The sequence below is a fragment of the Lupinus angustifolius genome, chromosome LG14, assembly GCF_001865875.1.
Source record: "Lupinus angustifolius cultivar Tanjil chromosome LG14, LupAngTanjil_v1.0, whole genome shotgun sequence".
Taxonomy (NCBI): domain Eukaryota; kingdom Viridiplantae; phylum Streptophyta; class Magnoliopsida; order Fabales; family Fabaceae; genus Lupinus; species Lupinus angustifolius.
The window spans coordinates 5,182,864-5,196,262 of NC_032022.1; the positions used below are offsets into that span (position 1 = coordinate 5,182,864).

The 13,399-nt window shown below is 34.0% G+C and overlaps 1 protein-coding gene across 6 annotated transcripts in view; it reads right to left on the minus strand.

Annotated features, from left to right (window-relative positions):
* LOC109326999 (uncharacterized ATP-dependent helicase YprA) overlaps positions 1-7,286 on the minus strand; it is a 13,464-nt gene extending 6,178 nt beyond the window's left edge. For 2 of the 6 annotated variants that reach the window (XR_002105307.1, XR_002105306.1), the window contains exons 1-14: positions 7,013-7,284; positions 5,847-6,605; positions 5,522-5,630; positions 5,329-5,426; positions 4,234-4,386; positions 3,314-3,382; positions 2,491-2,613; positions 2,252-2,401; positions 1,974-2,105; positions 1,816-1,895; positions 1,609-1,703; positions 1,447-1,514; positions 805-906; positions 641-714 (exon numbers count right to left, since the gene is read on the minus strand). Coding sequence is in view for 3 of the 6 variants with exons in the window: in XM_019559957.1 (XP_019415502.1) it covers positions 641-714; positions 805-906; positions 1,447-1,514; positions 1,609-1,703; positions 1,816-1,895; positions 1,974-2,105; positions 2,252-2,401; positions 2,491-2,613; positions 3,314-3,382; positions 4,234-4,386; positions 5,329-5,426; positions 5,522-5,630; positions 5,847-6,605; positions 7,013-7,165 (2,165 nt within the window). In the remaining 3 variants the exon portion in view is untranslated. Of the gene's footprint in view, positions 1-640; positions 715-804; positions 907-1,446; positions 1,515-1,608; positions 1,704-1,815; positions 1,896-1,973; positions 2,106-2,251; positions 2,402-2,490; positions 2,614-3,313; positions 3,383-4,233; positions 4,387-5,328; positions 5,427-5,521; positions 5,631-5,846; positions 6,606-7,012 lie in introns of all 6 variants that reach the window. The other 4 variants (XM_019559958.1, XM_019559959.1, XR_002105305.1 and 1 more) reach the window with 3 other exon arrangements.

Sequence of the window (13,399 nt, forward strand, 5' to 3'; positions counted from 1 at the left end):
GACCAAGGGGTCAATCCTTTGACCCCCCCCCCCCCATTCTTCTCAATATTTCAGCACAAGGTAGGGTAAGCATGTATGTTTCCATTCTTCAATCCTAATAGACTTTCATAAGGAGTGTGTGCTAGATATAAACTCATCCATGACCCTTCACATAAGATTGAGCTTTTAGGAGAGTTGGTAATGGACAGACAACAATGTAAATATTTTAAAAAATCCACTTAATTTCTATATTTCACATTGTTGGATATAAAACTGTTCCCAGGCTTCCACCTAACAATTTGAGCTTTTTGGAAATTTGGTCCTTAACATGGTATTAGAGTCTCTAACCAAGTGATGAGAATTTCAATCCTGCTTGCCTCATTCTACATAATTACAATAAATATCAGCCCAAGGTCAAATTGGCCTATTAATTAACCCTGCTTTAAGCCCAAAGGACTCTTAGACGAGATATGGTAGAGAAATAAAACCATTCCTAGATCTCCACCTAATAAAAGCTTAAGCTTTTAAAAGAGTTGGCCCATAACACATTATCCATGCCGAAACTGTCTTTTATTTATTAGAGCATGCAGATTGACATGAAGCTTCATGAATCAAAATAGATAGTTGCATTGTTCAAGTCCACACATAGGGGGATTATCACCTTGAACGAACACAATTAGAACTTTCATCAGCTAGCTCATCGGTACCCATGGCAAACTGAGCTTTATTCAAGATCTGCGGTCAGGTCGCGCCAGCACTAAGTTTATAGAAATATGTACTATATGAGCTGCATACCTTTATAATGGCATCAAAATTTCAACTCACAGCTTTTAGACGTAGAACAGGATTCCAAAGGATGAAAAGTTTCCTTGAAGATGGACTTCCATCATTCTGAAACAGCTCCACTGTTGGTAAATTTGCAAGTTCCTGAAATATAGAAAACTCATGGTTCAATCTGAGCACAACTGTGTAGCAATTCTGAGATAATTAGCAAACAACCTTATAATCCTACCATTAAAAAAACAAAATAGAACATACATTATAAATTAGCGTACTACATAACAATAAATAACAGCATGTTGAAAAGGATGTGTTAAGGACTTAAGGTTCCATATTAAAACAAATTGACAATGAGAGGAGCGGTCCAAGAGATATTTAAATCATTTCCAAGACAATGAGGCAAACAATGTGGGACTTACTTCTCAATATATCCTCTCCATAGAGGCCTGTTGAACCAGACAATGGGTTACCTTTGACCCATAATGAAAGGGCATCTTTTGGCTCATGCCAACCAGAGATAAGTTAGGCTCTAGCTCTAATACCACGTTAAAGTTCTATCTTAAAACTAATTGGCAGTGCGAGGAGTAACTCAACAGGTATTTAAACCATTCCTAAAACGTGAGACTTTCCAACAATATGAAATACTAGGCGTATAAAAGTGTAACACTATATCCAAGACATATTTACCATAGCATGCTCACGAGGATTTGCAGAAGTTGCAGTAGAAAAAACGAAAGAAGGAATAGTTCCATATGCTGCAAATGGAAACAAAATTTGTATTCACATTTCCATTTGAAATTTAAATAAAACAATTTACAAGGAAACAGTTCATGAAGAGTCAAATAAAACCATGTAAGCAGAGTCGCCTGAGCCTCCTTAATATAAGGGCAGTATGACATCCAAATGCTCCCTTGTAAGTATGACTTTCATCAATTACTACAAACCTAACCAATTGAGACAGAGTAAACCTCTCAACAATAACAATCCAAGTAATATTCCATATAAATACCTAATAGTTCAAATCAATACAGTTGATTTAATATTCAATATAAATACCTTAGATTTGATAAAATCCGACTAAATCGCTGATGATGAGGCAAGATTGATATGTGTAACATATCTGGATTCGTGATCAACTGCAATATAATATAAAGTGAAGCACATTTCATCTAAGTGTGTCCTGTCTAAGGAGGAAATTAATTGCAAGAGATTACCAATCTAGAATTTTCACGTAGCCATGTCCTCTCACTTTGAGAAGTGTCACCATCATATATACCAATATTGAAGTCAAAGTCGAATCCTTTTGTCATGTGTAACAAAGCTCTTAGTTGATCTTGAGCTAATGCCTGTATGCAAGAAATAATTTAGATTTATATTTATTTGATTACAACAATCCCTAACCCCCACCCCTCTAAAAGAAAAAAAAATGAGATTATGATTATCTTGGATTTGGATTTTAGAATAGAAATTTATATCCTAGATCGCAACAAACCTTTGTGGGAAATATGTACAAAGCACATGATGATGAACTCTTGCACAACACTTCTAGAACTGGTAGGTTATAGCATAGAGATTTGCCACTAGATGTCATTGTAGCCACAACAACGTTCTTCTCATTAAGTGAGGCTTGTATAGACTCTGCCTATGTCAACAAGCAGAAGAAAGTAGTAGATTCTTAGAAGAAGAAACTATATATGATGAAGATGCTATTTGGACATATTGAATTTGTACCTGGTGACTATACAATTTGGAAACTCCAATACACTCCAATGCAGTTTTCATGTGTTCTGATAGTTCAATTGACATCTCTGTGTGAATCGCTATTCTTGCACATATATCTTCAACATGCACAATCTGCATTAACAAAATCTTCATAATGTAGCACACAGCAGGGTAAGAAATGCCTTGATGCATATTCATAAGTGAGAAAAGAAATGCATTTGGAATGAAGTTTTTGGTATTCTAGGTGAGCATTGGGTTTCTCCTACTTCATTAGATAAATTTCTACAAGTTCGTTTTCAAGGGTTTGTTGATAAGAAGGAAATTTAGATCTTGACAATGTGCTCCGTATGGGTTTTTGTCTTTTTGAGGTTGGAAAGGAATGCATGCATCTTCAAGGGTTTTACCTCACCTCTAAATTTGATTGGCTATAGATTTGTTTTCGTAGTTGTTCTCTGGTATTCAGAACATGGTCCTCTTATGGGTATCAATATTTTGGATATGCAAAGGGACCAAACAGCTCTTCAACTTTAACTAGTTTGTAGGAGCTTCGTTTTTTGCTTCTTTTTTCTTCTCCTTTTGAATTATCTTTGTTGGGGATTTCTTATCCTTCAATCTCTTGTAATCCTATCTCTTTCTTTAATAAAACTTCTTTTATCAAAAATTTCAAAAGAAAAATAGAAAAAGAGTTTCAATTTTGACCATGTAGAATATTAAATGTGTATATTCTACAGTACAGAATTGACTACAGATCCATCAAATCATGACGAATTGAAGGTTTCATGCATTATGCTCCCAAAAGCCCAAAAACAGATTACAATATAATAGAAAAAACCTGTCCGTTAGAGCCAATTCCGTTCTTCAGATGTTCAACCATGTCCATAACCAGCACTGGCTTTGTGTCCTGCCAAGCCAAAAACAAGTGAAACAAAGTAATGCTAATTTTGAAATTTCGTGTAGAATTTGAAAATTCATATATTGTGTCAAGAACCAACTCTCCCAAAAGCTTACGTTATCGGGTGAAGGCACACAAATGGTTATATATATAACACGCCCCCTCTCGCAACAACCCTTTGGGCTTGAAGTGTGGACTACACACAAACAAACCATAGCTTATGCTGAAATTTAACTTTTTAATTATTTAGAAGAATGGGGACTGCAAGGATCAAACTCTTGACTACTTGGTGGCCCAATGCAATAATTGAAATGCAATAATTGTCCACAAACATCTCGTTAAAAAAAGGTGGCCCAATGCACGAGGCTCCCACTTAGTGGGGTCTAGGGAGGGTAGATGTACACAGCCTTACCCATATAAGTGGAGAGGCTTTTCCAAGATTTGAAACTGTGACCTCATGGTCAGTAAGCAACAACCTTACTATCTCATTAAACATCAAACCAATTATCTATAGGAAATTTCGTTAATACATAAAACAGTCACATATAATCACCCAACATATCTAAAATCTGTAATCTTACCCCAGCCAAATTATTTTGGCTTGTAGGGGTGATTATCATAATATAATTCCAATTGATAAGGAAGGAAAAAGAGAATAAGAACACTGCATCGATAGTATTCAAGTATTGACAGTCACAAAAAACATTGCAATCGAACTTTTGAATTAGTAAAATTTGTTTCAACATATGAAACCACATTTCTTTACTTCACTGCTGTCTATCTTTATGTTGATGCATTTGATAAATTTCATACAAAAGACTAAAAATTACGAATAATTATGTAATATCTACAAAACATACATGACACCCAAGGTGGTCCAAAGCAGGTTTTGAGGTAGTTGAGCTTCTCTTTACACGTTTTGCTTTGTTTGCTTTTCCAACAAAATCATGGTCCTTCATTGCTGCAAGCAATTCTTCTAAGGAAATTCCAACAGCCACCTCATCTAAGACAATCTGCATTATTCAACATCTTAAATGTTACTGACACATTGCTCCTTAAGCAAACAAACAAATAAAAAGGTTGTATGGCTTGAATAACTTGGAATTTATGAGTTGACAACAATATTGTTGTAATCCTTACAGCAAATTATACAAAGCAAATCCATTTGCTAGTGACAATTGTGAATTATGAATCATAGCTACTCACTGGTAGCTAATAGCTACTCACTGCTGACTCGGCAGTTAGTTTACCAATTTATACATCTTGTGTAGCTAATAGCTACTCACTGCTGACTCGGCAGTTAGTTTGGATTCTGGTAGCATGTATAACTGTCATGGCAGTTACACTGTTAGGTATATAAACCAATACCTATGACAGATTCATATTATAAAAAACATTCCTATCATTCACGCCAAAATTCTCTCTGAACTATACTCAGTTTTCTCTCATACTTGCAACTCTCTCTTCTAATTATATTGTTCTACTATTTGTAATAAATACAAATGAAAAAAAGCATAAGTTTCTTTTTGAGATTTAAATCTTGCTCAAATTGAAGAAAAATACTCTCATTCTTTAAACTCACTGCATGTAAAAGATAACCAACTTCTTGTCAATTGTTATTGATCACACAGATTGAGAATAAATGTCCAATAAAAGTTAAAAACGAAAAGTTTCCTTGCGTAATTGTAATGGAAATAGTTGAAAGTTAGAGTTGTCAACGTCATCCTATGAAGTGCAACAGTAACACCACACTATAAAGTAAAATATCAATCAATATTCAGCACATGGATGTGTTATCTATAACGCAAACTATATCATAGTTATTTGAATGCCCAAATTTTAGTTCAGGTGCAAACCTGTATCTATATTAATATAAAGCCCAACGCAAAGTTGCAGTACACATGAATGAGTCCACAATGGATCATTCACGCAACTGATTTGTTAAACAAACATACCGGCAGCTGCTCAAAAGCCATCCACAGATTATTCCGAAAAGAACTATCCCTTTTCTTCAATGTGCTGACAATCTTTGAAATATACAACCACTTGCGAGCTATTAAACATGTCAAAAAAATTGAGAAAATTAACCAATTTGAATAAAGAATAACCTCCAGAGCCAGAAAACAACAGTACACATCTTCAGTATACCTCTTTTAGGATTATTTTCAATCTGATATTTATTGCTTGTTGAATGGTTTATGACAACAATGACATCACCAAAACCTGTATTCTCTACGTCATTTCCAAAACTTACTAGCTGCAAAGGATTCAATTTACAAATTAGAACAGGAAAATCCAATATGATGAAACAGTTTCACTATTGCGGACTTCGCACTAGCAAAATGAAGGCATTCAATATGGAAAAACAATTTCATGTAGCAATATTTATTCTTACAGTTAGAGCCTCAGTGTATAATAAACATACCATATGTCAAGCATGTATATGGGGGGAAGATAAAAATAATCAATTTACCTGTGGACAAAGAACGTAAAGTTTTTTCATGTCCTGGAGTTCAAGTTTGACTCCAAACTTTCCAAGCTGATTCATCGCTTCTTCCAGGAGACATACGGTTATTTTCCTACACTGCAAATGAAGAAACGCAGAAAAAATGTTTATGAAAGCAAATGCCTTCATTACTATCTTCAACCATGCAGGACACAAGCATGTACTATCAACATTATTGGCACAAAGTCCTGAGCCACCACCTCCCTTCAAACGGGCTCTTTTAAATAACTTGCAGTATCCAATAGGAAGATCTGATAAACAATTTACAGACTCCAAAACCTTCGAAAAAACCTTGCAATTATGCTCGCCAAGAACGCCCTCACTAGTATATTGAAGCGTGTTTAATATGAGATGATAGGGAAGCTCCATTTGCTTATCAGGACCAAGACCTCCTTTAATTTTCGGGTCAAAAAAATCGGAACAAGTATCCTCCACCACCATTTTCTCATTTCTCGGTTCAGCACACTCAAAATTAGATGCCTTGTCATTAGCATTCGAGGGACCACTATCAGTAGTCCCGTGTAAATTTGACAAATCCTCCATTATATTGCACCATGTAGATTCAGCAAGATTAGAGGTTGCATTCGAGGGAGTTACAGAAGCCTGAAGTGGGTCCGGTTTGTTGACTTGAGTTGATTCCTTCTTAGTAAAGGGAATCAGAACAAGAAACTCGCCGCGTTCGATGGGATAAGAACCAATCTGAGCCTGCAATCTTAATTTGTCTCCCTGAAACCATAACTGTGCCAAATGTGAGTACCTGACATTGTTATTGTTATTTTTTTAAACATATTTTTCAACCTAGTATAACAAGTGTTCAAAAACGGTATGATATATTTATGGTAAAACCTAGTTGCTTCTAAGAAGGAATACAAAAGGGGTAAAAATAAGGAATAGGCATTTAGTATAGTTTTGAAGCTGAAGAGTTTAATTTTTTTAGTATAACAAATGGTAAGGAACTAATCCCTTTCGAGGCATGTGGCTACCGTTTCCAATAAATGTAATTCCCAAGAAATGAATCATTGATCTTTTAGTCTACTGAGGATTCAGCGGGACCTTACACCACTAATACAGAAGATGTGATACAGAAATTGAAGTATAAGGAAAGAGTAATAATTGAAAGAGGGAGTGTGTGCCTTAGAGAAAAGGTGGAAATTAGGGGAGTTGGTGGCAGGTGGAAAGGAGTCGATGAGAAGAAGCTTAAGATCGTGGACAGTTGCGGTGGGAGGGATGTGAAGAATGATGGAGTCACCGGTTAGGGCTCGAACTTGGATTTCCTTCTCCGCCATTCTTCTTCCAACTCGTTTCTTTTTTTGCCTTGGCTTGGCGGGGAATTTGATTGTGCACTGCAATATTTTCCTTTGGAAACGAACGATCACTCCCCGTCCTCCACCCAGTAAGTAAATTTTTAGACAAATTTTAAAACTGGAACACTAAAAATATAAAATTCTTCACCAACGTCTATAATAAATTTTTGGGACCTTTCGTGCATTTCAAATATCATTTTCACTCCATTTATGAACTTGTTGATTAATTTGGATTTTTATTTTTTAAATTATCACATTGGTATTCATGAAAATGTTAAAGAATCAAAATAGATTGTTTTTCATTTTTATTTTATTTCGAAAAGATGGACAAACAATTAAGGGGCATGCATTTTAATAGAACCTTTGTATTTCAATATTCATCAACGAGTAGAAATGCCTTCATCCACATCCATATATTTTATGAACACGAATGCCTTCATCCACATTTATATATTTTTGGTAAATTAAGTAAGATTTTCTTAAAATTACATAAATCACCTCTAATTAATTATATAAGTAGATTATCATGAGTAACCCTCATATGAGAGATATGGGTGTAATTTTTTAAATAAAAATGGTATATTGTAAAAACAACTCCAAATATTATAAGAGTCAATGTTTATTCATTATTTTTGGTTCGTTACAAAGTGCATCAATAATTCTAAGGAGATATTTAAATCACTTTTATATTATAGTATAGCTAACCAAAATAATGAATAAATATTGAATTGTATACTATTTTAATTTGTCTTCACAATATGTCATATTTTATTTAACTTAATTATACTTAGAGGTGTAAAAGTTTGGTTCGGTTTATGACGCAATTTAGTTACCTAATCGAACATAAGATATGGTTTGGTTCTACTTGATTAACCGCAAATTTTATTTAAGAACTGAACTGTATTCAGTTCCGCGGTTTTTCAACTTATTTAAAAAAAATCTTTTAAAAAATATTTGAACAAAATTTACAAAGTATAAAGTCAACTAAATGGATACTAAACACATCAATAGTAAAGTATTCAATATTAATTCAATACTCTTTTTAGTAAAACAATAAAAATTTAACACCTCAACATACTACAAACTTGAAATTTTAGTCCACAAAATCTTTGACAATGTCTAACAAAAATTTTAGTCCATTCCTTATGGTGGATTATGATACTTCTTTTTAACTAGGATTGTCGGAGTAGACAATGTGATAGCGGTTGAGGCTTTCCAAGGAAGCTCCAAGGTTTAGTTTGACAGAGTATTAAAGAGGATGATTGTTGGTGAACTTTTCTGTAGAGGTTCCAATATATCGAAAGACTTCCTAGCAATAGGTGGCTAGGCAACATGTTCCATTTGATGGCGGTACGGAAAGTTGCACTACAAGTTTGGGGGAGCTAGGCTCTTGGTAACATCGCCAAGGATATTCATATGGTCTATGCTGCAGTAGAGTAGTGAAAGAGAGTTAGACATTGACAAGGTGGAGTCATATATTTGCTAAGGTGGAGATTCTTGTGTAGATTTCCTAAGGAACGAGATATTCGTCTATTTCAATCAAGGTAGAGATTGTTGGGAATGCTTGAAATATGTTATTGTATTAGTTTCACGTTGTCTAGTATTGGAATAGAGTAGAGTAACCAATGTTATATATTGGACTCAAGTCCCTTGTTATAATGTGCACCAGATATAAGCATCAAATAAAAACACCATATGGGCAGGTATGCCCATGGGTGTGCCCGGGGATGTAGGCACAGTTGGCCGAACCCCTTAACAAATTCTCTTATTTTTTCTATTTATTCTATGCTCTTTATTTGATCGCTTGTGGCCAACACTGCGTAACAATTGCTTCAGCTGCATCAATAGTAAAGATTGACTTAGTAAAGGCTAGAGCTATTCTAGAAAACAACTAATCGTGATTGACGTTCATAATGGGAATGCAACTTAATTCTAGTCCATAATTACATAATTGTTGTTTGAGCCACAATGCTTGTGCACAACAGTTGTCTGCTTCAATGTATTATGCCTCATTAGTAATCACAACTCTGATTTTTGCACATTTCCTAGTATGTGACATGTTCCATTAGTAATCTTTCTTTCAGTTTTGCATCCAACAAAGTCTAAATCAGAATATCCTACCAAATCACATATACTTTCTTTGGGGTACCATAAGCCTATATATGTTGTTCCTCTAAGATATTTCACGATTCCTTAATAATAAGTAGATGTGGTTCCTTAGGTTCGAATTGATATCTATTACATAAGAAAACACTAAACATAATATCAGGTCTATTTGTAATAAGATAGAGTAGAGATTCGACCATACCTCAATATTTGATGATATCTACATGTTTTTTAGACTCATCAATATTGACATATGTGTTTGACTCCATGGGAGTGACTATAGATTTGTATTTATCCATGTCAAGTCTCTTCAACAGATACTTGCAACACCTGGATTGATTTACAAAGATGTCATCCATGTTTTGATTTATTTGAAGACCAAGAAAGTAGTTTAACTTTCACATCATCGACATCTCAAACTCACCTTGTATCATGTTTGTGAATTCACTACACAAGGATTCATTAGTATATCCGAAAATAATATCATCAACATAAATTTGAACAAGTAATGTGCGTTGATCAATTCTTTCTATAAAAATTATAGTGTCAACCTTACACTTTTCGAAACCATTTTGACTTAGAAAGATATTTAACCTATCATATCAGGCTCTAGGAGTTTGGTTTAACCCATGAAGTGACTTCATTAGTTTATATACATGTGAGAGGTGTTTGTAATCCTCAAAACCTGAAGGTTGATCAATATATACCACCTCTTGTATATAATCATTTAAGAAAGCATTTTTGACATCTATTTGGTATAACTGGAAATTTAACGAAGATGCACATGCTAAGAGTAATCTTATATCCTCTAGTCTAGCCACAAAAGCGAAAGTTTCATCAAAATCCATTCACCCTCTTATTTATATCATTGAGCTACGAACCTAGGTTTATTTCTAACTATCATGTCATTCTCATAAGATTTATTTCTAAAAACCCACTGAGTACCTATGACTTATCTATTCTTACGTCTTGGGACAAGTTCTCAAACCTTGTTTCTCTTAAATTGATTGAGTTCTTCTTGCATGACAAGAATCCAATGTTCATCGTCTATAGCAGCATCTATTCTAGATGGGTCTATTTGAGAAATAAAAGCCACATTTAGACATGCATCATTAAGATTAAGACGAGTAGAAATTTCTCTATTTATGTCTCTAGTGTTGTTGTTTATTGGATGATCTCTATGAGTTTTCCATTCATTTGGTAGATCATTATATATTTGCTCTTCAAGTTGAGGTAAGTCCTCATTAGGCTTCACTTGTTATAAGTCATCATGTTCTTCTTCAATTGGAACACCATTTGTGAAGTACCCAGTAAATTCCTTGCATCATCTTCATCAATAACAACATTTTTTTCCTCCTTAAAGGGGTTAGTTTCATCAAAGGAAACATGCATAGATTTTTCCATGGTAAGTGTTCTCTTATAGAAAATTCTATATGCTTTAATTGTAAGAGAATAACCAAGGAATATTCTCACCTCATATTTAGCATTGAATTTACCAAGGTTGTCCTTTCCATTAAAAAGGACAAAACATTTACGACCAACTAGATGCAAGTGAGAAATATTAGGTTTTCTACCCCTATAAAGATCATAGGCGTTTTCTTTAAAATAGGTCTTATTAAAACTCGACTAGAGACATAACTACCTGTGCTAACCACATCAACCCAAAAGTATTTTGCCAGATTGGTTTCATTTAGCATTGTTCTGGCTAGTTCCTCTAATAGCCTATTTTCCTTTCTATAGCACCATTTTGTTGTGGTGTTCTAGGTGTTGAAAAACGTAGAATGCTTCATTTTTATCTACTAAAAATAGTGTCCAAGTAAGTCTTGAAAAGTCATCAACTATCACAAGAGCGTAATAATTGTCACCAAAACTTTGTTGTAGATGGACCAAACAAATCCATATGCAATAATTGTAATGGCCTAGTAATAGAAACTACATGCTTAGGTTTGAAATATACTTTAGTTTGTTTTCCCTTTTGATATGCATCACATAATTTGTCTTTAACAAATTTGATTTTGGACAAACGAACTACAATTTCATGCTTAATTAACTTATTTAGATTATCCATATGGATGTGAGCTATTCTCTTATATCATAACCATACAACATCATTATTGACTATCAAACATTTAAATTTTAAGGAAATATCATCTAATGAAATCAAATAAATTTTATTTATTCTATTTCCTATAAGTTCTGCACCATGAGTTACTTTATCTTCTACAATGCATGTGTCAGAGTTGAAAACCATATTAAAGTCTTTATATATTATGCTTTAGGCCTTCAACATATGAGACACCATCAATAATAGTATAAGGTGGCTTATCAACTTGACCAACTCCAAGGATTTTTTCTTTGTTATTTTCTAATTATGTAACAAATCCTCTGTATGTAACAAACCAGCATCTCGCTTACCTGACTAGTATATATTCATGTATAAAGCTGGTATAAAGTGTACCGCTGTAACTAATTGCCTTACATCATTGGAGGTATATATTATATCTAGCATCTGATATTTATTAGTTTGTAATATATGTATTAATTGGTTCAATTTTAATTTTTCAGGAAATAACAACTGTAACTGTGGGCACAATAGTCATGTTTATCATAAACATGGTTGATATTATGATGGGTGGGTGAAGTGCACCAAAACGGCAAACATAAGAGATGATCCTTTCAAGTGTAGAAATTATAATGAAATTTCTATCCCAAGGTTCACTTATTTAATAACCTAGCTCTTATTATATCACATTGCATCACATCATGGTTGCATGTTATTAAGTGATGTAATGTGATATAATAACATGTAAATAAGTGATATAATAACCTAGCTCTTATTATATCACATTGCATCACATGTTGCATCCTTGCTTCATAGGTACATATTGGACATCATGGTTGTTCATAAAAATGACATTGAATTATTTTCTTCGGATCTCTAGTGTTTTGGCATAATTTTCATTAAAGCTCTTGACCTTAAAAATCAGATGTTTGAGGTATGCTATTATTAACATATTTACAAAAAATTTATAACAACATAACTTATAACAATTAGGATGTTGTATGCACCTTTGTAGGAGGGTCATAGTGATCCAAGTCGTTTGTCATAAGGGTATATGAAGGTTCATAACTGATACAAGTCATACTGGAGTAATTTGTAATTGTCGAGGAAGTTTGATGCAGTCGGAAGCACAAAGGGTTTGGCAAGCGCTAAACCTAGAACGATAATCACAAGTTTGTAAGCGTAAACCTGGTATATAAACTCTAGAATGCAATAGAAAGATAAAACTCTCAAATTTTATTAATGAAAATAATATGTTACTCATGGCTACATTCCCAAAATTGTTTAAATACTAAAGAAAAGATACTAAAAAATACTGAAAAAATAATGAAAAGATACTAAAAAATACTGAAAAAATAATGAAAATATACTGAAAAAATAATGAAAATATACTGAAAAGATAATAAAAAGATAATTGTTAAAAATATTAAAATATTGTTCCTTTCCCACAAGCAACTTCGTCTTCGATATGTGCAACCAACCTTCCTACATCAGTCTCCTCCACCTCCGAAGAACTCGACCCCAAGTTCTCTTCTTGATAAATAGCCTCATTAGCCTAATCCTTATGAATGTCAGCAACGTTGAAAGTATTGGATATATTCATGGATTCTGGGAGAGCTACCACATAGGCATTGTCATTGACCTTTCGAGCCACTTTGAACGGACCATACTTGCATGGTTGTAGCTTGTTGTAAGTACCAACTGGAAACCTCTCCTTTCGTAAGAATATCATCACGTCGTCCCCCACATTGAAAACTTTAACGCTCATGTGTTTGTTAGTGGCAACCTTATTCTGCTGCGAAGTAGCTTCCAGCTTAGCCTTGACAATTTATTCAACAACTACAATCTCCTCCGCCATAATCTCAGCCGCTACACAAACTCCAGGCGCCGTAGGTAAACTAGAACCCAAAATTAGGTCAATTTGATGTTGAATATCTCGCATAGGAGGCAATTCAATTGGTAAATCATCTGCAATCAACTCTTTGAAGTCCTGAAGGACCTTTAACACCTTTTCTGGAATTGTTGATTCCTCATTGACAACACTCATT